General features: G+C 47.8%; 1 protein-coding gene across 1 annotated transcript in view; it reads right to left on the reverse strand.

Moving 5' to 3' along the window:
* The window catches only part of CUNH6orf132 (chromosome unknown C6orf132 homolog), a 44,027-nt gene that overhangs the window by 6,121 nt on the left and 15,232 nt on the right, over nucleotides 1-22,674 (reverse strand). The window contains exon 3 of the mRNA XM_008823267.3: nucleotides 2,763-2,838. Coding sequence (XP_008821489.1) covers nucleotides 2,763-2,838 — 76 coding nt within the window. The remainder of the gene's footprint in view (nucleotides 1-2,762; nucleotides 2,839-22,674) is intronic.

Consider the following 22,674-nt stretch of genomic DNA (forward strand, 5'->3'; position numbering starts at 1 on the left):
GACTCTATCCAAAAAAGAAAAAAAAAAAAAAAAAAAAAAACCAACCAAACAAAAGAAAGACTTTATTGTTAGCCAGGTATGGTGGTACGTTTTTCTTTAGTCCCAGGTCTTGGGAGGCAGAGGCAGGAGGATCTCTGAGATCAAGGCCAGCCTGGTCTACATAATGAGTTCCAGGCCACTTGGAGGGCAACAGAGAGATCCTGTCTCAAAAAGCCAAAAACCAAAACCAAAACAAGACCTTATTGCTGAAGGCATTACATACATGAACTATAGAACAAATAAGGAGAAATCAAGCTGGTGCTGACTTCAGAGCCTCATCTCTGCTGGCTAGCATCCATCCTGCTGGAAGGTGCTATGCATGCTACCAGAGGAAAAAATAATCATCAGTCTTAACTGGCTTGGCAATATATGTCCACCAGCACAATAGTGGTATGAATATTATGTGAGTAACAGAGATCGTTTTGGAAAAGGGGCAGAAAAATTTAAGAGTGGTGGATGACCACAAGGAAACCAAGTTTTCCAGACAGCTGGTCATTTACTCATATGAACTCACAATGGTGAGAGCATACATAAATCCCGTGCAAGTTCAAAGGAGACACAACTCCCAGCATGGAGGTGGGGAAGTAGGTAAGCACATTATAATAGAGTACATTATGTTGGTGGGCAGTAAGTGGAGGTGAGGATAAGGGAGAGGAGCTAAATATCCTCAAATCATATTGTATAAAACTTCAATAAAAAAGAAATTTGATCCTGGATGAATCATTTGCGAGGTTTTAAAAAATAAAAGTAAAATATTCCAGGCTCATGCCCTTAATCCCAGCACTTGGGAGGCAGAGGCAAGTGGATCTCTGTGAGTTCAAGGCCAGCGTGAGTTCCAGGCCAGCTGGAGCTACAGGGAGACCCTGTCTCAAAAAGACCAAAAAAAAAAAAAAAAAAAAAAAATGTGCACTTGTCACTCCTAGTGCCAGGGAGGCAGAGACAGGCTTGCTGGGCTCACTGGTCAGCTAGTCTTGCTGGGTGGGTAAGCTCCAGGTTCAGTGAGAGACCGTTTCAAAAAATAGGGTGGTGGGGCTGAAGAGATGGCTCAGCTGTTCAGAGCACGCACTGCTCTTCCAGAGAACCCAGGTTTGGCTCCCAGCACCCACATGGTGGGTGACAACTACAGTAACTTCAATTCCAGGGGAATCTAATACACTCGTCTGGCCTCTGTGGGCATTGTATGCATGTGGTGCACATACATATATGCAGACAAAACACTTATACATATAAAATAAAAGTAAATAAATCTTTTTAAAAAATAGGGCGAAGGATAGAGGAAAACACCTGCTGTTGACTTGTGGCCTCATATCCATATATGTGTGCACACACACAAACGTGCACATGCATTCCCCCCACACACACTCAAGAGGAATAAGAGGACAGTGGTTAGAGGTGGGAAGTGGCAGATGAGAAAAGACGCTCAGTTTGCATGGACAACTAACTCCTCCTTTCAGAAGACCCAGAGTCTTCTATCAAGAACCTATTTTCCATGTCACATAGAACTTCTGTAGTAAGATATGGACCGCTAGATGCACAAGGTGCAGAAGGAAGGTGACTGGGGCAGCGTGGCTATAGAGCTACACCCCGTACAGCAGCAGCATCCCTCCCTTCTCCTTGGCCCCAGCCCTCTCTGCAGAGTCCCCGTCTCTGTCATCCCACTTGTCCTCCCTCCTCCCAGTGCCTAGCAGAGCACAGCAAGCCTGTGGCAGGGTCAGCAGCTGAGCAAAGAGGACTCAGCAAGATTCAGGATGTGCAGAACTGGCAGGTGTGTGTGAGGGGAGACAGAAGCCAGACACAGTGGCACAAGCCTGTAATCCCAGCACGTGCTTCCCACTACCTTCCTAAAGCTTATTCTTTTTTGTTTGTTTGTTTTGTTGTATTCTGGGGATGGAAGCCCGGACCTTGCTCCTGCTGGGCACCACTGAGTTACATCCTCTGACACTTATTCTTTAAGGGGTCAATGAGACAGACAACCAACACAATACATTAGTGAACCATTACCAGGGTGGATGTGGTGATAAAAGCAGCAGGAGGGGTACTGAGGGTGCCATTTAACTAGGAAGGCTCCAACTGAGAAGGTGATCCTGGAGCAGAGAGATATCACAAGGTTTAGGGGGCCACATAGGGGTCTAGGAAAGCTGAAAACCCCAGGGGTGGAAACGTGCCTGGGATAAGGAGATCCACGTGGCAGGGGTGGGGTAGGGGAAGCTGGGAATGAGGGCCACAACGTTTCGCTGAGTGACATAGGATGTCACCAGGCAGTTTTGAGCAGATATGCGATGCGAAGTGGCTTGCATCCATCTCATCCTCCGTGTAGTCCTCCAGAGCTGACGGCACTGCCCCCATTGTCTACTGGAAGGTACAGAGGTGCAGGGCAGGGGCAGGGCAGGGTGAGTGTCAGAGGGGCAGAGCTAATAAGGCTGGAGCTAGGATTCAGGGCTAGTTCTGTCCAACCATTTTTCTGCCACATCCTGATACTTACCATCCTGCTCTGACCTCAGCTTTTCACCAGCCTTCTCCCCCTTCCCTGCTCCCCAAGTGGGTCTCAGCCAACCCTGGCCTCCCTGTCTCCCAGCCGCTGCTTTCAGCCATGTTGGCCAGTGTGCAACAGTGAGAACTCTGGCTTTGTCACCAGCCTGGGGAACACACCAGAAGTTTGGCTTTTAAAATTCAGGGCCCAAAGAAGAAGGAAAGAAGGATGGACAAGCCCAGAGTCCTCTTACCTGACACATCTTTTTCTGCAAAGTCTTCTGGGACAGAAGGGGTGGGCACTGCCAGCCCATGGCTCTCCTGGGCATTCTGAAAGGGACCAGAGAGAGAAAGAAAGATCAGGAGACAGGGAGAGATGGACGGCTAGATCTCAAATCCCTGCTGTGAGTCTGTTGCATTACTGGAGAAACTGCAGAGATGGTGGGGGTTGTAAAACTTTGTAAGTACACTAAAATATTAAAAAGAGTGAATTTAGGGGCTCGGGAGATGGTGCAGAAGTTAAGAGCACTGGCTCTTCGTCCAGTTCCCAGCACCCACATGGCAGCTAAACAACTGTCTGAAACTCCAATTCCAGGGGATTTAATGCTTTCTTCTGGCCCCCACAGGCATTGCATCCATGGGTGCACTTACATACGTGCAGGCAACACACTCACACACATAAAATAAATAAAAATTTTAGGACTACAGGGAGACCCTGTCTCAAAAAGACCAAATAAAATAATTTTAAAATGAGTGCATTTAAATATTTGGGGCTGGGGATGTGGCTCAGTTGGTAGAGTGTTTGCCTAGCATGCGTAAAAGCCCCATGCACTGCATAAGCCAGGTGAGGTACTGCAGGCCTGCAATCCCAGCACTAGGAGGTAGGCCCCAAAGTTCAAGGTCGGGGACTAGAGAGATGGCTCAGGGGTTCAGAGCACTGGCTGCTCTTGCAGAGGACCCGTGTTCGATTCCCAGCACCCACATGGTGGCTAACTACTGTCCATAACTCCAGGCCCAGGGGAGTCTGAAGCCTTCTTACCTCTGTGGGCACTGCATGACACAGGGTGCACTTACACACATGCAGGCAATACACTCATACACATAAAATAAAAATAATAAAAAAAATATTTTTTAAAAAAGTTCAAGGTCGCTGGGCGTGGTGGCGCACGCCTTTAATCCCAGCACTTGGGAGGCAGAGGTAGGAGGATCTTTGTGAGTTCAAGGACCGCCTGGTCTACATAGTGGGTTCCAGGACAGCTGGGGCTACAAGGAGACCCTGTCTCAAAAAGACAAAAAAAAAAAAAAAAAAAAAAAAATTCAAGATCATCCTCAGTTACATACTGAGTTCAGGGTTAGTCTGAGATACAGGAGACCTTGTCTCAAAAACAAAACAAAACAAAAACCACAAAACAAAATCAAACTAAAAAAAAAAAAAAAAAAACCCAAAAGCATCCTGCAGGTTGTCCTCATCTAGAAATGTGAACACCAGGCCACGCTAACTGTTCACTGCTTTGTGCATTTCTGAGAACCACCACAAAAGCAATATGAGCTTTGTTCAGATTTTTCCAACCCCAGAGCTCTTTCTGCCATTACCTGGAGTTTCAGACCAAATTTACAAGTACAAATCAGCAAATGAGGGTCAATTACATATAAATAAAAATCTCAATTAAAAACAAAAGAGGGCTGGTGAGGTTAAAAGCAATTGCTGCCAAGCCTGATGATCTGAGTTTGGTTCCTTGGACCCACATGGTGGAAAGAACCAAGTCCTGCAAGCTGTCTGCTAGCCTCCACATTCGTTTCAGGGCACACATGCCCACACACATACACAAAATAAATAAATGTGATTGGCATGGTGGCGCATACCTTCAATCCCAACACTCAGGAGGCAGAGAGGCAGGCAAAGCTCTGTGAGTTTGAGGCCAGGCTGGTCTGCATAGTGAGTTCTAGGCCAGTCAGGGCTATATAAAGACCCTGTCTCAAAACAAAAACAAAAACAAAAAATAGGGCTGGAGAGATGGCTCAGCAGTTAAGAGCACTGGCTGCTCTTGCAGGACCTGGGTTCAGTTCCCAGCACCCCATGGCAGCTAACAACCATCTATAACTCTAGTTCCAGGGGGATCTGACACCCTCTTCTGGCCTTCATTGGCATTGTACACACGGTGCACTTATATACATGCAGGCAAAACACTCATATACATAAAAAATTTTTAAAAAGTAAAATGAATATAAAAGTAAATATATGTAATATATTTTATATTTAATTATAAAATATATATCCAAAGCCAAAAGAGTCCTGTAGTGACTCCCTGTGGCTACCGAGTGGTTAAAAGCTGAAACCCTGACTGGGTGTGATGGCACATGCCTTTAATCCCAGCACTTAGGTGGCAGAGGTTGGCAGATCTCTGTGAGATCAAGGCCAGCCTGGCCTACATAGTGAGTTACAGGCCAGCTAAGGCCATAAGGAGACTCTGTCTCAAAAAGACTAAATAAATAAATAAATAAATAAATAAATAAATAAATAATAAATAAAAGCTGACATCGTCACCCTGACCCCATTTTACTCTGGGTTTTCATTAGAAATTTACAGAAAAATAAATAAGCTGGGGCTTTTATAGTACCACAGATGCTCTTCTGGTCTCTAAAGGTAACAGAGCAGAACGAGTTTACACAGCTGCCGGTTTGCACGTGTACTTTGCATTCTTTTTTTTTTCTAAACACACACTCTCCATATATCAACAAAGTGCACACAGCTGCCGTTTTGAAGAGCAGCAGAGCATTGTATGGTGGCTTTCAAGCGTCTCAATGGCCTGGCCTCCTGCTTCCCAGCCCATTTTTCTTTCTCAGCTATTTCACACTCTAATCTGACAGTCTCCCTCCCGACACCCTCCCAAGCCACACATGCAGTCTGTGTTTCTCCTGCTGCAGAGATTGGTCCTTTTCTTTCTTCCTCTCACCCTCCTTCCCTTCCTTCTAGCTTTTAATTTTATGTGTATGAGTGTTTTGTCTACATGTATATAGGTGCAATGCCCAAGGAGGCCAGAAAAGGGCGCCAGATCCTGGGAACCTGGTTTCTGATTGTTGTTAGATGCCACGTGGAGTCGGGGAACTGAACCGCAGTCCTCTGCAAAAGCAGCCAGTGCTCTTAATAGATGAGCCATCTTTCCAGCCCCTCCTTTTTTGTTAGTTTTTTTTGTTGTTGTTGTTTTGTGTTTTTTTTTTTGTCTTCTTGAGACAGGGTCTCCCTCCCTATAGCCCTAGCTGTCCTGGAACTTGCTATATAGATCAGGCTGGCCTTGAACTCAGAGATCCATCTGCCTCTGCCTCCCAAGTGCTAGATCAAAGGCATGCACCAACCACACCCAACCCAATAGGTTCTTACATAGTACAGACTGGCCTCAAATTTACTGTGTAGCTAAGAATGACCTTTAATTTCTGATCCTCCTGCCTCCACCTCTCCAGTGCTAGGATTCCAGGTATGTGCTACCATAACTGGCTTATGCAGTGCTAGGGGATCAAACCCAGGACTTTGTACATGCTGGGCAAACCGTCTACCAACTGAGCCATACTCCTCAGCTGTCCCCAACTCATTTCTTTATTTTGGAGTGTGATTTAAAGTCACACAGTTGGTACTACCAAACCCAGGTCTGTGGAAGCCCACACTGGGCTTTGCCTCTCTAAATCTCCTATTCTGTAAGGACTAGTTGAGCTGCCCTTTGAAGAGCATGGGTTAAGAGCTAAGAGCACTGACTTTGGAGCCAGGGCCTGGATTTGAACCTCAGCTCTGCTACCTGGATGCAGGACTGTGCAAGCTCCTGTGTCTGTTATCCCTACCTGTGAAATATTGCTAAAGATAGACTCTACTCCATCTAAGGAAGCAATGAAGTCTAAATGATGCACTATACAAACAGCATGGAGGGAAAGCTCCATCAACATTGCTATTGTTATGAAGCAGCCTCCTGCTGCCTGAGCCAAGCCATGCTGACCCGCTGCTTTCCTGGGCCACCCGAGCAAGGTTATGTCTGTACCACCCGTTGCCCTACCTCTGTTGCACAACGTAGCCACTTGTTTGCTTTCTAGATGGTTCTTGATTTCCTCCAGTGAAACTGGGGAACTTCTTGGAGCCTGGGGACCTCTCAGGTCTTAAGGCATCCTCAAATCAGATACACAGCAAGTCTGGTTGTTACTGATGGGCTGTTGGTATTAACCCTCTAGGCTTAGCAGGTAGAGGTTGTAGAACTATCCGTGAGACCTGGGTGACCAAGGACCACCTCAGAACCCTATTCATTTTCACTTCCCTAAACAACTTGTGAAGCTGGAATGACCTTGAATCATCACCTCTTCTGCCTCTATTTGATCCACATGGCCAGTGACATACGTGTTACATTTCTCAAACCCAGTGATTCTGCTGTTTGTAGAAGCTCAGGAAGTCCATGCTAGTGAAGGACTTTATCTCCCAGTGTTCTGCCCACAAAGATGAAAATTGGAACCATCAAAGCCAAGTTCCCTGGAATCCTGCAAGCACCTTCAGGCCCATCCTTTTCATCTTTGCTTGCTTGTTTTGTTTGGTTTGGTTTGGTTTTTGTTGAGACAGGGTCTCACACAGCCCAGGCTAGCTTCCAACTGACTATGTGGCCAAGGCTGGCCTTGAATTCCTCATCATCATCCACTTACCTCAGGAATGCTAAGATTACAGGGATGCAAAGCACAACTGGCTTAAAATTTATTTATGTACTTATTTAGCATGTGTGTGTATCTCTGTGTGTGTGTGTGTGTGTGTGTGTGTGTGTGTGTGTGTGTGCATGTGTGCACACACAGAGGTTAGAGGACAATGTTTAGGATTTAGTTTTCTGCTTCCACCATGTGGAAGGAACTCAGGTTGTCAGACTTTATCAGCTGTGCCATGTCACCGGCTTTTGCTTGTTTTGAGGTGTTAGGGATGCTAAACCAGTACCACTGAGTGACAACCCTAGCCCACCTTTTGATCTTTTAAAAAATTAATTTAGGGGAATGGAGAGATGGTTCAGTGGTTAAAAGTGCTGGTTGCTCTTGCAGAGAACCTTGGTTCAGTTCCTGCACCCACACGGTGGCTAACAATCATCTGTAACTCCAGTTCCAGGGGATTTGATGCCCTCTTCTGGCCTCCATGGGCATTGCACATATGTGGTGCACTCACAAGCAAGCAAAACACTCATACACATAAAAAGGTCTCCCTGTGTAGCCCTGGTAGGCCTCAAACTCAAGATCCTCCTGCCTAAACCTCCTGAGTTGGGGATTGCAGGCATGCACCACTACATCTGGCCCTTTTGATCCTAAAACACTCTGCCAACAGGTCAGGCTCCCCAGACCCCTGGATGGAAGTTTATCATCTCTGAAGTGGACCTCAAAAGCAAGCAGCTCAGGCACAGGGCTGGCTCTTCAGGTCTCTCCCTGCACAAGGGGCCCAGGCCTCCTCATAGTAGCATTAGAGGTCCTGTGGTCTGATCCTTGGAGCAGGTCCTAATGTCTGGCCTCATCCCTCCAGGATCTCTGGATCCCAAGCTCCTTTTCTTCCCTCTCATAGCCCATGGGTTCAGCAGCTGCTTCTGCTGCTCTGTTCAGAGGAGGCAAATACAAACTCATTTAAATCTCAGCTCCAGAAAAACAGATCGGGGAAGCAATCTACTCCTTTGCTTATCATAGGGACCCAGGCTGCTGGCACTGAGAACACTGGACTGGATGGTTCAGGGTGGACCATGCAGGTGTGTACATTCTTATCCTCATGGGTACCAAATTTCCCACAGTCCTTTGGCTCTGGAGGCTGGGAAGATGACTCAGTGGGTAAAAGGCTTGCTATGTAAATGTGGAGACCTGAGTTCATATCCCCTAAGAACTCATGCAGAGCCAAATACAGTAGTGTGTGTTTGTAATCCCAGCACTCCTAGATGGGAGGCAAGACAGAATTCCTGGAAGCTTGCAGGCCAGCACACACACACACACACACACACACACACACACAAAGAGGAGGGCTTCGAGGTACCATTTAGAGGCTATGTATGATCCTGGAATGGGATGAGGGTGTGGCATGAAGGGCATTCATGGGATAGTTGGCAGTTACTCACTGTAAACACAAATCAGATCAGAGTATTGTATAAACATTTCATTCTGCAATGTTTCCAAAGTCTCTGTCCCTAGGCAATTCGCAGGGAAGTACTTAGGAATAAAAAAACAATGTCTCAGCTCCTCTTCAAAGGCTCAGAGGAAACAAAACAAATTTAAAGAAAGTGAAGGTGGGGGCTGGAGAGATGGCTTAGTGGTTAAGGGCAATAGCTGGCTGCTCTTGCAGAAGAGCACTGTTCTGTTCCCAGCAGCCACATGGTGGCTAATAACTGCCTGTAACTCCGGTTCTAGGGATCTGATGCCTTCTTTTGGTCTCTGTAAGCATTGCATGCATGTGGTGTACTTACATACATGCAGGCAAAACAGTTATATAAAATAAAAACAAATAATTCTAAAAAAAACCCACTGTTTAAAATGGCTTAAGAAGTGGTTTTAAAAAATGATACATGAGGCTGGGCATGGTGGCGCACTCCTTTTATCCCAGCACTCGGGAGGCAGAGGCAGGCAGATCTCTGTGAGTTCAAGGCCAACCTGGTCTCCATAGCAAATCCAGGTCAGCTAGGGCTACAGAGAGACCCTGTCTCAAAAAAGACCAAAAAAAAAAAAAAAAAAAAAAAAAAAAAAAAGATACATGAGGCCAGGCATGATGGCACAAGCCTTTAATCCCAGCACTCGGGAGACAGAGGCAGGTGAATCTCTCTGAGACTGAGGCAAGCCTGGGTCTATACAGTGAGTTCCAAGCCAGCTAGGGCTACAGGGAGACCCTGTTTTCAAAAAAATAAAAACAAAAAATGATGCGTATATTTAATAATTTACAAAAGCTCAGGCTGGAGGATGGCTCTGTCTCTAAAGTACTTGCCTCATTCTCGGGGAGGACTTGAGTTCAGATCCACAGAAACCATGTAAAAAGCTAGGCAAGGTGGCACCCACCTGTAATCCCAGCACTCTTTGAGAAGGGAGGTTGTGACAAGTGGATATCTGAAAGCTAGCCTGGCCTATGTGGTAAAGCCCCAGGCCAAAGGGAGACCTTGTCTCCGCGAAAATGTGGAAGATTCCTGTGATAATTTTTTTTTTGGAGACAGGGTCTCCCAGTAGCCACAGCTGTCCTGGAACTTCCTATGTAGACCAGGCTGGCCTTGAACTCCCAGAGATCCTCCTGCCTCTTGTCTCCCGAGTGCTGGGATTAAAGGCCACCTCGCTCGGCTTCCTGTGATGGTTTTAACTGTCACCTTGACACAACCTAGAGTAGCCTAGGAAGGGATGAAGGATGGTCTAGATCTGGTTGGCCTGTGGGCATGTCTGTGGGAGATTGTCTTGATTGCTGGGAAGACTTCACTTGAAGGTGGGGCACAGCATTCCCTGGTTTTGAGCCCTGGACTGTAGTAAGAGTAGAGAAAGGTGGTCAAGCACTGAACGTGCGTGCATTCATTTTTCTCTCTGTTCTTGACTGTGAATGAGCTGCTTCAAGTTCCTGCCTCGACTTTCCAACAATGGAGGACTGGAATAAACCCTCTCTCCTCTAAGTTCCTTTTTTTGTTGGGGTGTTTTATCACAGCAACAGAATGAAACTGGGAAAACTGAGAACCGACCTCTATGTATAGAAGCACACTGCTACATGCACACAGAGCCAGGGCTGCATAGCGGGACCCTGTTCCAAAAGACAAAAACAGGGGCTGGAGATGTAGCTCAGGGGATATAAGCACTTGCTGTTTTTCCAGAGGACCAGGGTTTGGTTCTCGGTACCCACAAGACCAGCCTGGGCTACATGGGCATGTGATTGTAATTTCAGTTCTAGGGAAGTGGAGACAGGTGAATCCCCAGAGCTCATTGGCCAGTCAGTTTAGCCAAATGGATGAGCTCCAGGTTCAATGAGAAACCCTGACTCAAAAAAAACAAGGTGGGTTCAGCATTCAGGAGGCAGAGGCAGGCGAATCTCTGAGTTCAAGGCCAGCCTGGTTTACATAGTGAGTTCCACGCCAGCTGGGGCTACAGGGAGACCCTCTCTCAAAAAGAACAAAATAATAATAATAGTAATAATAATAATAATAATTGGTAGACTGCTGGTCTAGTATGCATGATGCCCTGGGTTGGATCTCTAGCACTGCATAGACTAGATGTGGTGGTCCACATCCATAATCCTAATATTTAAGAGGTAGAGGTGGGAGAATCCAAAGTTCAAGGTTATCCTCAGCTACCAAGTGAGTCCACGGCCAGTTTAGGCTAGACACCCTGTCTCAACACAGATTGGTGTTATAGTTCAGTGGCCCATGGAGGCCAGAAGAGGGCATTGGATCTCCTGGAACTGGAGTCACAGACAGTTGTTAGCTACCGTGTGGGTGCTGGGAACTGAACCTGGGTCCTCTACAAGGGCAGCAAGTGCTCTAAACCGCTGAGCCACCTCTCCAGTCCCTGCTGAGTAAGGCACGTTGCTGGCCCCAGAGACCACCCCTTGAGGGGACTCTGCAGAAGCTTCAGTGAAAGCTCTAGGGGTGCATGAGCAGCTTGAAGAAGCACCTGGAATGGACGATTTGGCTGTACCTCCCTCTTAACATTGGAGAACTCCAGCTTCTGGGGATTCATTTTTTATCTCTTCTCAGGCCTCCACAGCCTCACCCTAACCCTGCCTGACATTCTTCTTTCCCTGGCCAACTCCTAGATACCCTTTAAACCCTAGATTAAATGCCCCTCCTCTGTGAAGCCTTCCGTAGCAACCCCAATGTAAGTGAATTCCCCTTCCTTGTAAATTCTGCAGGCTTTAAAGCGTACTATTACAGCTGACAGTTATTAGATACCTACTGAATACACTACCCTGAGCATGTCACATGCGGCAACCAGAAGACAGGTTATTATTTTATTTTACAGCAGAGGAAAGTGAGGCACAGACAGGTTAAGTACATTGCTTTGGGTCACACAGCAAGCAGCAGGACCAGAATGGGGACCTTAGAACCTGCCCTTTCTGTTATTGCACTCAGTGGAGCAACTAAGGTTTTGCCCTTGTTCTTTTTCTATCACCTGATTTGGTGCCTGCTGCTCATGGCTGTAGTGTGGGGCTAGTATACTTGAGGGTCAAGTGACAGCTGAGTCTTTGTATGTGCCCTATACAGACTAGACAACTGAACAAATGTTTGTTGAATGAATAAGTTGATTCAGCAATTGAGCTGGGTGAAGGGTGGGAAGGATACAGGACAGAGATACAATTATTAGGTCAGCTTAGCCACCAACCACCTTGGAACAAAATTATATCTCTCTGGACTGTTTCCCACCTCTTCTCTAAGTGTGTTACTCCAAGGATCACTTCCACTGTGGTGCTCGGGGAGGCTGGCCCATAAGGGGTCCGTCCCTTCTGTGACATGCTCACCTGGGCTATGTGGGTGGTAACCTGGACACACCTGGCCACTTGGGCCACCCCTCAATGACAGGACATTAGGACAACATACTTCCATGGCCTCCGGAGGATTGTCTTAGTCGGACTTAAGAGAGGTAAAAGGGGAAGGGAGGCAAAGGAGAGCAGAGGAAAGTTCTGGAAGCTCATTTTCCAGGAGCCACAAGCTAGCAGGTGGAGTTGGGCTGAAAGTCTCTGCTGCCTTAGACCCAGGACTCTGCTGCAGTCAGCTGGGGCAGGGGCTCTCTGTGGCCTACCCTTGGTACCACCCCATCCTTGGCCTCTATCTCTGAAAAACTGACAGGCTGGGTGCCCGGGGCACTGCCCGCAGGGGTCGGCCTGTGCTTCAAACACACTATACTTCAGGAGTGGCAGTCCACATCACCCACAGGGAGGATCAACCTATGGGCAACAAGCAAAGAGTATGCAAATGAGGCCCTGAGCCTGGCAAGGCCACGCCCTGTCCTGCTGGGGCAAGTACCCTTGATCAGTGCCTGGGGCAGAGTCCAGCCTGGCCCTGCCAGTCAGGAACGGGGAAGGGAACGTCATGAAACTGGGCCTCAGTACTTCCTTGTCTCCACACCCAGACAACACCCAGAAGCTAAGGCCATGGGCCACCTCACTCAGCTCATAGAGGTCCACGGCCAGTACCTCAGCCCACTGGAAGACACCGCCCAGTGTGCCAAAGCGCCCTGGCAGGGCTGTCAGGAGGGAGCCTGGGGCAGAAAGGCACACAACTCCAAGACAGATCAGGCTTAACTTGTCTCTATTTCTCTCCCAGGCCCTTTTTTTTTTTTTTTTTTTTTTTTTAAAGGCATAGCCCAAGCTGGTCTCTGACTCCATCCATAGCCAAGGCTACCCCTGAACACCTGCTCTTCTTGCCTCTAACTCCCAAATGCCAGGATTATAAGCATACATCACCATGCTCACCTACCTTCCTTCCTTTCTTTTAAAAAAATTATATTTAGAGATGGCTCAGTGGTTAAGAGCACTGGCTACTTTTGCAGAGGGCACTTTCAGTTCCCAGCACCCACATGGCAGTTAACAACCATCTGTAACTCAAGTTCCAAGGGAATCTGATACCCTCTTCTGGCTTCTGTGGGTATTGTATGCATGGGTGCACTTATATACACACAGAACACTCATAAAAGTTTACATTTATGGGGCTGGAGAGTTGGCTTAGTGGTTAAGAACACGTACTGCTCTTGTAGAGGATCTGAGTTCGCTTCCCAGCACCATATCAGATGGCTCACAACCACTTGTAACTCCAGCTCCAGGGGATCCAATGCCTCTGGCCTCCACCAGCATCCACACATGAGCACATGTACATACCCACATGCAGATACACACACATACACATAATTAAAAACAAAATAAACTTAAAAAATCATATGTATCTATCTGTCGTGGGTGTGCATATGTGTGTATATGTATGAGGGGACACAGGCCATGGTATGCATGTGGAGGTCAGAGGACAACCTGTGGGACTCAGTTCTTCCTTCCATTAGTATGTCTCAGGGATTGAACTTAAGTCATTGCCATCAGGCTTGGTGGCAAGTGCCTTTGCCTACCGAGCCATCTTGTCAACCCTGAGCTTCTTTTCTTAGCAATGAACCTGTATTTCATTCATAATTTGAAGGGAAAAAAGCAATAAAAATTCACCTAATTTATGATTTTAAGAAGTTATTGTAAATGTAGGATGTGGGAGTTTATACTTGTAATCCCAGTACCTGGGAGACTGAAGCAGGAAGATGAGCTGAGTTTGAAGCCAGCCTGAACCAGCTATATAATGAATTCCAGGCTAACCTGGACTACAGAATGAGGCTATGTTTCAAAAACACCAAAATGAAATAAAATAATAAAACAAAATACAGTACTATTTGGCATGGTGGTACATTCCTGTAATTCCCACATTTGAGAGACTAAGGTAGGAGGATTGCTAAATTTGAAACTAGCCTGGGGCTACCTATTAAGACCCTGTCTCAAAAACTTCAAACCACCGGGCGTGGTGGTGCATGCTTTTAATCCCAGCACTCGGGAGGCAGAGGCAGGTGGCTTTCTGTGATTTCGAGGCCAGCCTGGTCTCCATTAGTGAATCCAGGCCAGCTGCAGCTACAGGGAAACCTTGTCTCAAAAAGACCAAAAAACAAAACAAAACAAAACAAAACAAAACAAAACAAAAAAACTCCAAACCATGCAGGGCATGGAGGTGCACGCCTTTAATCCCAGCACTTTGGGGAGGCAGAGGCAGGTGGATATCTGTGAGTTCAATGCCAGCCTGTTCTACATAGTGAGTTCCAGGACAGCTGGGGCTATAGGGAGACCCTGTCTCAAAAACAAAAACCGAACACAAACAAAAAAACAAAAATCCAAAATATGAGCTAGGTGTGCTATCAAACTCCTAGAATCCCAGCACTCAGGAGAAGAGGCAGATGGATCTCTGGGAGTTCAATGCTAGCCTGGTCTACATAGTGGGTTCTAGGCCAGCCTGGGTTACACAGTGAGACCCTGTTTAAAAAAATCATAATTACATAAGCAGAGACTGACTCTGTGGCACTCAGGGCTCAATGAGTGCCCCTCCTGCCTCGGTTTCCTCATCTGTAAAGTGCAAGGATCCCACCTGCCTTGGATTCACTATGACTGTGGAGGCTGCTGCATGTCCTTGGGTCTAATCAAAACTCAGTGGGGTTAGCAGTGGCCTAAATCCTCAGACACTCAGCTGGGGCAGTCAGAAACACTGCCAAGAATCCCTTCCTGCCCTCTTGTCGCTGCTGTTTCCCGGTGGAAGACGAGAAAGGAAGAGTGGGAAGAAGGGAAGAAAACATGGAGGAAGAAGCTAGTTCACCCTTGAGCTTTGGTGGGGGTGTTCACCCCTCCTGTCCCACGGGAGCTCAGGAGGGCAGGACTCACCTCTCTGATGGCTCTGGCCCACCCCACTGACCTCTTGCCCTGAGATACATACACATCCTCATGCCAGGGATTCCTCAGCGTCCAGTCAAGCCCTAAGGGTAGCTCCCCTAGGGCTGGGCCGGCAGGCAATGCATGGCTGACCTTGGCCCTCGGCAGCTCTGAGTCTCAGCTGCACACTGTGGCCTGAAAACCTTCCTCACCAGTTTCCTCCAGGGCCTGTCAGGCCCTGGCCCCTGGGGATGAGATGTGGAACTGTAAGGAGGGGTGAGGGAGAGAACTCAGTTCTAGTTAGAGCCAGGCATGCTTGGGCCTCCTCCCAACCCCACCCAGAGTGGGAGCCACAAGGAGAATTCTCCAGGCACCCAAGGTGCTCAAATGAGTGAATCCCAGTTGGTTGTTGCTGGCTTTGGGGGACCATGTAGGGGTGTTGGCCAAGGGGAGTCCTGGGGGAGTCAAGAAGGAATGTGTCTTATACTTCATGGAGTAGCTGTGTATTCTTACGGAGCCAGGGGGCTTTTGTCTTTTTGAAACAGGATCTCCCTTGTAGCTCCAATTGGCCTGGAACTTGCTGGCCAAGGCTTGTAGACCAGGCTGGCCTTGAACTCCTAGAGATCTGCCTGCCCACTGCCTCCCAAGTGCTGGGATCAAAGGCGTGCACCACCAAGCCAGGCTGTGTATGAGTGTTTGACTGCATAGTGCACCATGTGCATGCAGCGCCCATGGAGTCCAGAAGAGGGCATCAGATACCCAGGAACTAGAATTACAGATGCTTGTTAGCCGCCAGTGGGTGCTGGGAACTGAACCAGGGTCCTCTGCAAGTGCTCTTCCTAAGCACTGAGCCATCTCTCCAGCTTCAAGGGGGAACATTTTAAGAAAGAGCAAATTAGGCACAACATGGTTGCACTTACATACATGCAGGCAAAACACTCATACAAAGAAAATTAAATAAATAAATAGATAAAAAATTTTAAAAGCTCAAGTTAATCCTTGACTACATAAAAAATTCAAGGCCAGAGCTGGAGAAATGGCTTAGCCATTAAAAGCATTGTCTGCTCTTACAGAAGACCCAGGTTTAGTTCCCAGCACCCACATGTTGGCTAATAACTCCAGTTCCAGGGGAATCTGAAGCTCTCTTCTGACCTCCTTAGGCATTGCATGACACGGGTACACTTACATGCATGTAGGTGATACACTCACAAACATAAAATAATAATAGTAATAATAATAATAATTAATAACAACAATAATAAAAGAATCCAAGGGCAAAACCCCCCAACAGAGCTTCCCCTGAATCCTCTTGCTTGGCCTCTGGGATCAGAGCTGGAGGGCCAGGTTCCTAGGTCTCTGCCCTAAGCCTCAGCTCTAGCCCTCCCTCCAGAGCAAGGAGTCTGTCCCCTCTAGACCTAACTCAGATGGCCTGCTTAAGTTTCCTGAGCCTGTTTTTAGGATCTCTTCCTGAGGCCATCAAGATGAGTCCAGGGGCTAGTCAAGAGGCAGCTGTTGCAGTGAGGGTGAAGGTGGCTTTGAAGGGTTGGACTGGGACCCTCGCTGTTCGTGAAAGGGCCCGGTAAGTACGGAGGCGGTAGGAAGCTCCAAGTTAGGAAGAGGCCTCTGGACACCTCTCACCCCATAACCCTTCAACATCACCAAATGAATCAGTCAAACCCAGCTACAACTGCCTATTCTGGCTCAAATCCCACCCTGAAGGAACCTAGGTCTTGAGTTTCAGGATGAGCTCCAGTGCAGGCTGGGTGGGCTCAGAGGGAGGGCAACAACCTCCAGCTGTTTCTTTGAGCTCCCAGGTGTCCAAAGACCAAAGGGAGCGGTCCAGAGCCTGCGGAGTCTCGCCTGCCCACAGCCCAGGGATGTCTCCCTTGGCAGAGCCAGGCCTGTGTGACTCAGAGGGTGGGGCAGCCCAGGGAGCTCTCACAGCCCTGGGCACCCCCCAGGACCTGTCCAGCCAGTTTTCCCATATTTGACACATGGGAATTTAATTTCTAATTTCTCACATGCATCAGCCTGGGGATGGCTGGATCAAATGGGGTGGGGAGCAACAGGTTGCCCCAGAGAGCAGTACAGCTTTCCCCCAGCCGTATCTCAGGGACTCAGCTCTTAGAAGCAGAGGGCAGATTCTACCTTGAACTCTAGGCCCCATTTCCCACTAGGAAGTGTTCCTCCTCTGCCTCCAGGGGAGGGGGAGGTCCAGTTTCAGTCTCTGTTATTCTTTTTTTTTTTAAGGTTTTTAAAAAAAAATCAATTAACTTTTTTCACTTTATGTGTATTCGTGTATCGCCTGCATGTAGGTAAGTGCCCCCGTGTCGTGCAATGCCCACGGAGGTCAGAAGAGGCTGTCAGATCCCCTGGGACTGGAGTTACAGACAGTTGTTAGCTACCATGTGGGTGCTGGGATTCGAACCCAGGTCTTCTGCAGGAACAACCAGTGTTCTTAACCATTGAGCCATCTCTCCAGCCCCCAGTCTGTGTTATTCTTAAGCTATGGATCCTGGGCAGGTTCTCCCTTCCAATCATTATTACATTTATTTATTTTGCAAGTAAGTGCCACAGCATGGATGTGGACATCAGAGGATAACCCGTGGGAGTCAGTTCTCTCTTTCTACCATGTGGGACCAAGGGATCAAACTTGGATCATCAGGTTTGGTGGTTAGGTACCTATACCCGATAAACTATCTCAGTGGTCCTTGGTCTCCGTATTCTTTTTTTTTTTAAATTGTACCCATGTCATTCAATGCCTTAACATACATGCAGTTAAAACACTCATACACATAAAAAAAAAAAAAAACTCTCCAGCCCCTGGTCTCTGTGTTCTTATTCCCCACCCCGTCCCAGGAAGTGATCCCAGGGTGATATACACGCTTGGCATGTGATCTACCTCTGTGTTATATCCCAGTTCCTATTTATTTTGATTCAAGGTCCTGTTACTTGTGTAGCCCAGACTGGTCTCAAACGTTTTTTTTTTTTTTTGGTCTTTTTGAGACAAGGTCTCCCTGTAGCCCCAGCTGTCCTGGAACTCACTATGTAGACCAGGCTGGCCTTGAACTCACAGAGATCCGCCTGCCTCTGCCTCCCAAGTGCTGGGATTAAAGGCATGTGCTACCATGCCCGGCAGGTCTCAAACTTTTAATCCTCCTGCCTCAGGCTTCCAGGCAGCTGGGATTTCAGGCATGTACCACCATACAGGCAGGGTGTTCTCATCTGGATGACCACTAGGGTCTGTCCACTCAGCTCTGTGGGCTAGTGGTTACAAATCAGTTCCTCAGAGCTCCCAGAGCAACAGTGTGGGGTGATCCTGGTAACTAGAAAGCCACTGTCCTCAAAGAAGTATAGCTCAAGGTCTGATTGATGTGTCAGGTGTGCGTGCGTGTGTGTGTGTGTGTGTGTGTGTGTGACCATGTCCCTTTCCCTCCCAATATAGAGCCATTTAGCACAGAAAGTGGAAGTTGGAGAGACCCTTGAAGACTGTTCATATTGATCTGAGTGCGTGGCCCTCAGTCACTTCACAACCCAAAGGCAGAGCTGGGGATGGGGACGGGTACCTGAGGATCAATCCTGAGTCCCTTCCTAGTCACTGAGGAATCCTTCTCAGGATTGGCTTTTGACTATGGATTCCTGAGAAATCATTTATTAGTCCCTAGCCCTTCAACTCAGACACAGGGAGGCAGTTCAGGGAGGCAGGGATGGAAGTGCCTGTTACGGATCTCGTGACTCCTTTTGAACCTGTCCCCTGGCTGGCTCTTGGAAGGTACTGACCATAAGGGGACTTTTAGAAGATGGCTTAGACAGAATTCAAGGACCCTAGCTGGGTCTGTCACTTGACTTCTCAGGTGATGCTATTTGATGACTCTCCTGCCTCAGGACAGCCTGGCCTGGGAGGCAGATGGAAGGGGAGGACAGGGTAGGGCTTTTCGGGGTGGGGTCTAGAACAAAGTCAGGCAAGTCGGAAAGATTCAGGTACTGGCCTAGAGCTCCACCCACCCAGACTTGGCCCAGATCCCATGGGAGGGGTCTGAGGTCTGACAGGAGAAAATGAGCCACTGTCTTCCCTTCTCCCAGAGCAGGTGATAAGCGAAGTCTGATTCTGGAGTAGTTCTGACTCCTGTAACCCGAAAAAGGAACATAGAAAGCTCCCTGAGGACGGGCGATTAGGTCAAGGGTTCCTAATGTAAAAGCATCAGGGGTGGCTTCTGGGGGTTTGAGAGTCCTTGGCTAATACTCCTAATCAATCCTGAGTAGACCTTTAAAGCCGGCTCATCATGGCTTCAAAGGGTCTAAGATCCAAAAGATCCTCAGGGCAGAGGCCCCCAGGGCCCGACCAGGAGATGAGAGTGGTTCTGCCCAAGGTCCCAGAAAGAGAGGACAAAAGCTGTCATGTCAGGTGTGAAGAGGAGCTTTGGGGCAGCCTGTGGCACACTTGGACCCCAGAGCCTGGCTGCAGGAGTTCTGTCACTTACAAGGGGCAGGACCTTCAGCCATTTCCCCTGTCTGTCATCAGTCTGTAAAGTGGGGGTGCATAGCATCTCCCTTCCTCATACAGGGTGGCCCCATTCACACGTATGATCTCTGGAATGGTGCCTGGCACCTTGTGCTAGCTGGGATCATAGGGTGGATGGGATGGGCAGGCAACTTCACCTGCCTTTCCTTACTTAGCCAGCACTGAAGGAATTTGGGAAATGTCCCCTTTCTGGGTCCAGTTCCTGTTGTGTCAAGGGAGGCTCCCAGGGACCTAGCAGGTTTCAGTTGTCAGTTTGACATGTGTCCACTCTCCTGTCTCACATAGTGGGACATTTCTGAACTGGCCCTTCAGGCCTGGACCAGCAACTCCTGAATTTTCCTAGCACCTGCTTAGACCAGAGAGGAGGGTGGAACAGCAAAAGAGGCTCAGAACGGATGGAAGATTAGACAAAAGGAGGGGGTCTCACTAACCCTGTAGTCGGTTCTTAGTGTGGTCCAGGTTGGGGAAGGATGTCAGGAGCCAATCAAGGGGCAGAAGCCTTAACGACGAGTCCAGGGCAGGTATATCAGTTCTGACCCTCCTCACTGGGAACTGGGGCATGTGCTGAGGGTAGGCAAGGGAAGGGGTGCGGAATGGAACTCATCTCCAGCAACAGGATAGGCCGAAATGACTTCATCAGCATGTGTAACAGCTGTATATATCTCTGAAAACAAAGGCAGGGACTGGTCTTTGGGTTTTTATTGTCTTATTGGTAGTGGTCCCTTTGTGTCTGTCTATAATGGCCATGGATTACTTTCTTGTTTGTTTATTTGTTTGAGATGGTCTCCCTGTAACCCCAGCTGGCCTGGAACTGTCTATGCAGACCAGACTGGCCTCAATCTCACAGAGATCTGCCTCCCTCTGCTTCCAGAGTGCTGAGATTAAAGGTATGCACTACCATGCCTGGTTATATATATATTTATTATTTATTATTATTATTTTTTTTTTTTTTGAGACAGGGTCTCCCTGTAGCCCCAGCTGGCCTGGAACTCACCATGTAGACCAGGCAGGCAAATTCTCAGAGATCTGTCTGCCTCTGCCTCCCAAGTGCTGGGATCACAGGTGTGTGCCACCACGCTTTTATTTATATTTTTATTTTTTATGTGTGTAAGTACTTTGCCTCCATGTATGTAAGTGCACCCATGTCATGCAATGCCTGCAGATGTCAGAAGAGGGCATCAGATCCCCTGGAACTGGAGTTATAAATGACTGTTAGCCACCATACGGGTGCTGGGAATTGAACCCAGGTCCTCTTCAAGAGCAGCCAGTGCTCTTAACCACTATTTATATTTTTATTTTTTATGTGTGTAAGTACTTTGCCTCCATGTATGTAAGTGCACCCATGTCATGCAATGCCTGCAGATGTCAGAAGAGGGCATCAGATCCCCTGGAACTGGAGTTATAAATGACTGTTAGCCACCATACGGGTGCTGGGAATTGAACCCAGGTCCTCTTCAAGAGCAGCCAGTGCTCTTAACCACTGAGCCATTTCTCCTTTTTAAACAGAGTCTCATATAGTCCAGGCTGACCTCAAACTCACCATGTAGCTGAAGATCTTGAACTTCTGTTCCTCCTGCTTCTGCCTCTGGAGTGTTGGGATTACAGGCATAAACCACTGCTCCCTGTTTTATATGGTGCTGGGGATTGAACTCAGGGCCTTATGCTTGCTATGCAAGCATTTTACGAACTGAACTATATATCCTCAGTGCCATAGATTGCTTTTATAAGCAGAAAATGTGTGTGTTGAAGCTGTATTCACAGAGGGCTGTGTGTTCATCCCACCTCTCCCCCAAGGCCTGGGGATACAGCAAAGTAAATGTCAGACTGGCCTGTCTTGGCCAGAAAGAACCCTGGGGTCTGACTGGTAGAGCTGGACAAACACAAACTGTGATGAAGGAGGTAGCTACGTCAAGAAGTAATGGGCAGGGTGTGCAGGTACCTGGGACCAGGGCATGGATGTTATACAACCTAACAGTCCTTTGAGAGTTCAGACCATGGCAAGGTGCCTGTCAGTCTAGGTGGTTCAAACCCTCATGAAGGCATGAGGATGCTGTGACCCTGAGGACAGCATTGCCTCAACCAAGATCCAGGTATGAGACATACAGGTGAACTCAGATGTGAAAGGCTGCTTTTTAGAATCTAAATCTGGGGGCTGGAGAGATGGCTAAGTAGTTAAGAGCACTTACTGCTCTTGCAGAGGACCCATTCCCAGCATCCACACGGTAGCTCACTGCTGTCTATAATTACAGCTCCACGGGACCGGGATGTCTTCTTCTGGCCTACGTGGGTGCCTGCATGCATGTGGCATACATAAACTCATGCAGACACACATACCTACATGTAAAAATAATAAATAAATCTAGATCTAAGTGGTTCCGTACAGCAGCCACTGCTAACAAGTAGCACTGAGTACTTAAAGCATCATTTGTCAGGGGGTGGGATGTACTACACATTTGATTATGTGTCTGTTGTTATTGGGTTTTGAGATCAAGTCTCATGTAGCCTAGCTTGGCCTGAGCTTGCTATGTAGCCAAGGATGGCCTATTGAGTTCCTAATCTTCCTACTAACACCACCCAAATGTTGGGATTACAGGGGTGGTACCACCATGCCTGGCTCTGTTTTTGTGGTGTTAGGAAATGAACCTAAGGTCTAGTGCGTGCCAGGTAAGCACTGAACTACTGAGGTATACCCTAACCATTTATTTATTTTTACTTTTGGTTTAGCCCAGGCTGGCCTGGAAGTCAACATGTAGGTAAGGCTCTCCTTGAACTCCTGATCCTCCTGCTTTCCCCTCCCAAATACTAGGATTATAGCATTTGCCACCACATTGGTCATTTTCTTTTTCTTATCTTTTAAAAAAATTACATTTCCTGGGCGTGGTAGTGCACACCTTTAATCCCAGCACTCGGTAGGCAAAGGCAGGCAGATCTCTGTGAGTTCAAGGCCAGCCTGGTCTACATAGTGAGTTCCAGGAGAGCCGGGGATACAGGGAGACCCTGCCTCAAAAAGACCAGATAAATAAATAAATAAATAAATTACAGTTTTTTAGTGTGTGTGCGCGTGCGCATGTGTGTGTGTGTGTTCACGTGCGTGCATGCATGTGTGTGTGTGTGTGTGTGTGTGTGTGTATGTGTGTGTGAGACAACACAGTTGTGGCGATCAGAACACAATTTGAGGAAGTCAGTTCTTTCCTTCCATCATGTAGGTCCCAGGGATTGAACTCAGGTCATCAGGCTTGGCAGCAAACACCTTTACCCACTGAGCCAT

Source organism: Nannospalax galili, unplaced genomic scaffold, assembly GCF_000622305.1.
Source record: "Nannospalax galili isolate Female #2095 unplaced genomic scaffold, S.galili_v1.0 scaffold1892, whole genome shotgun sequence".
Classification (NCBI taxonomy): domain Eukaryota; kingdom Metazoa; phylum Chordata; class Mammalia; order Rodentia; family Spalacidae; genus Nannospalax; species Nannospalax galili.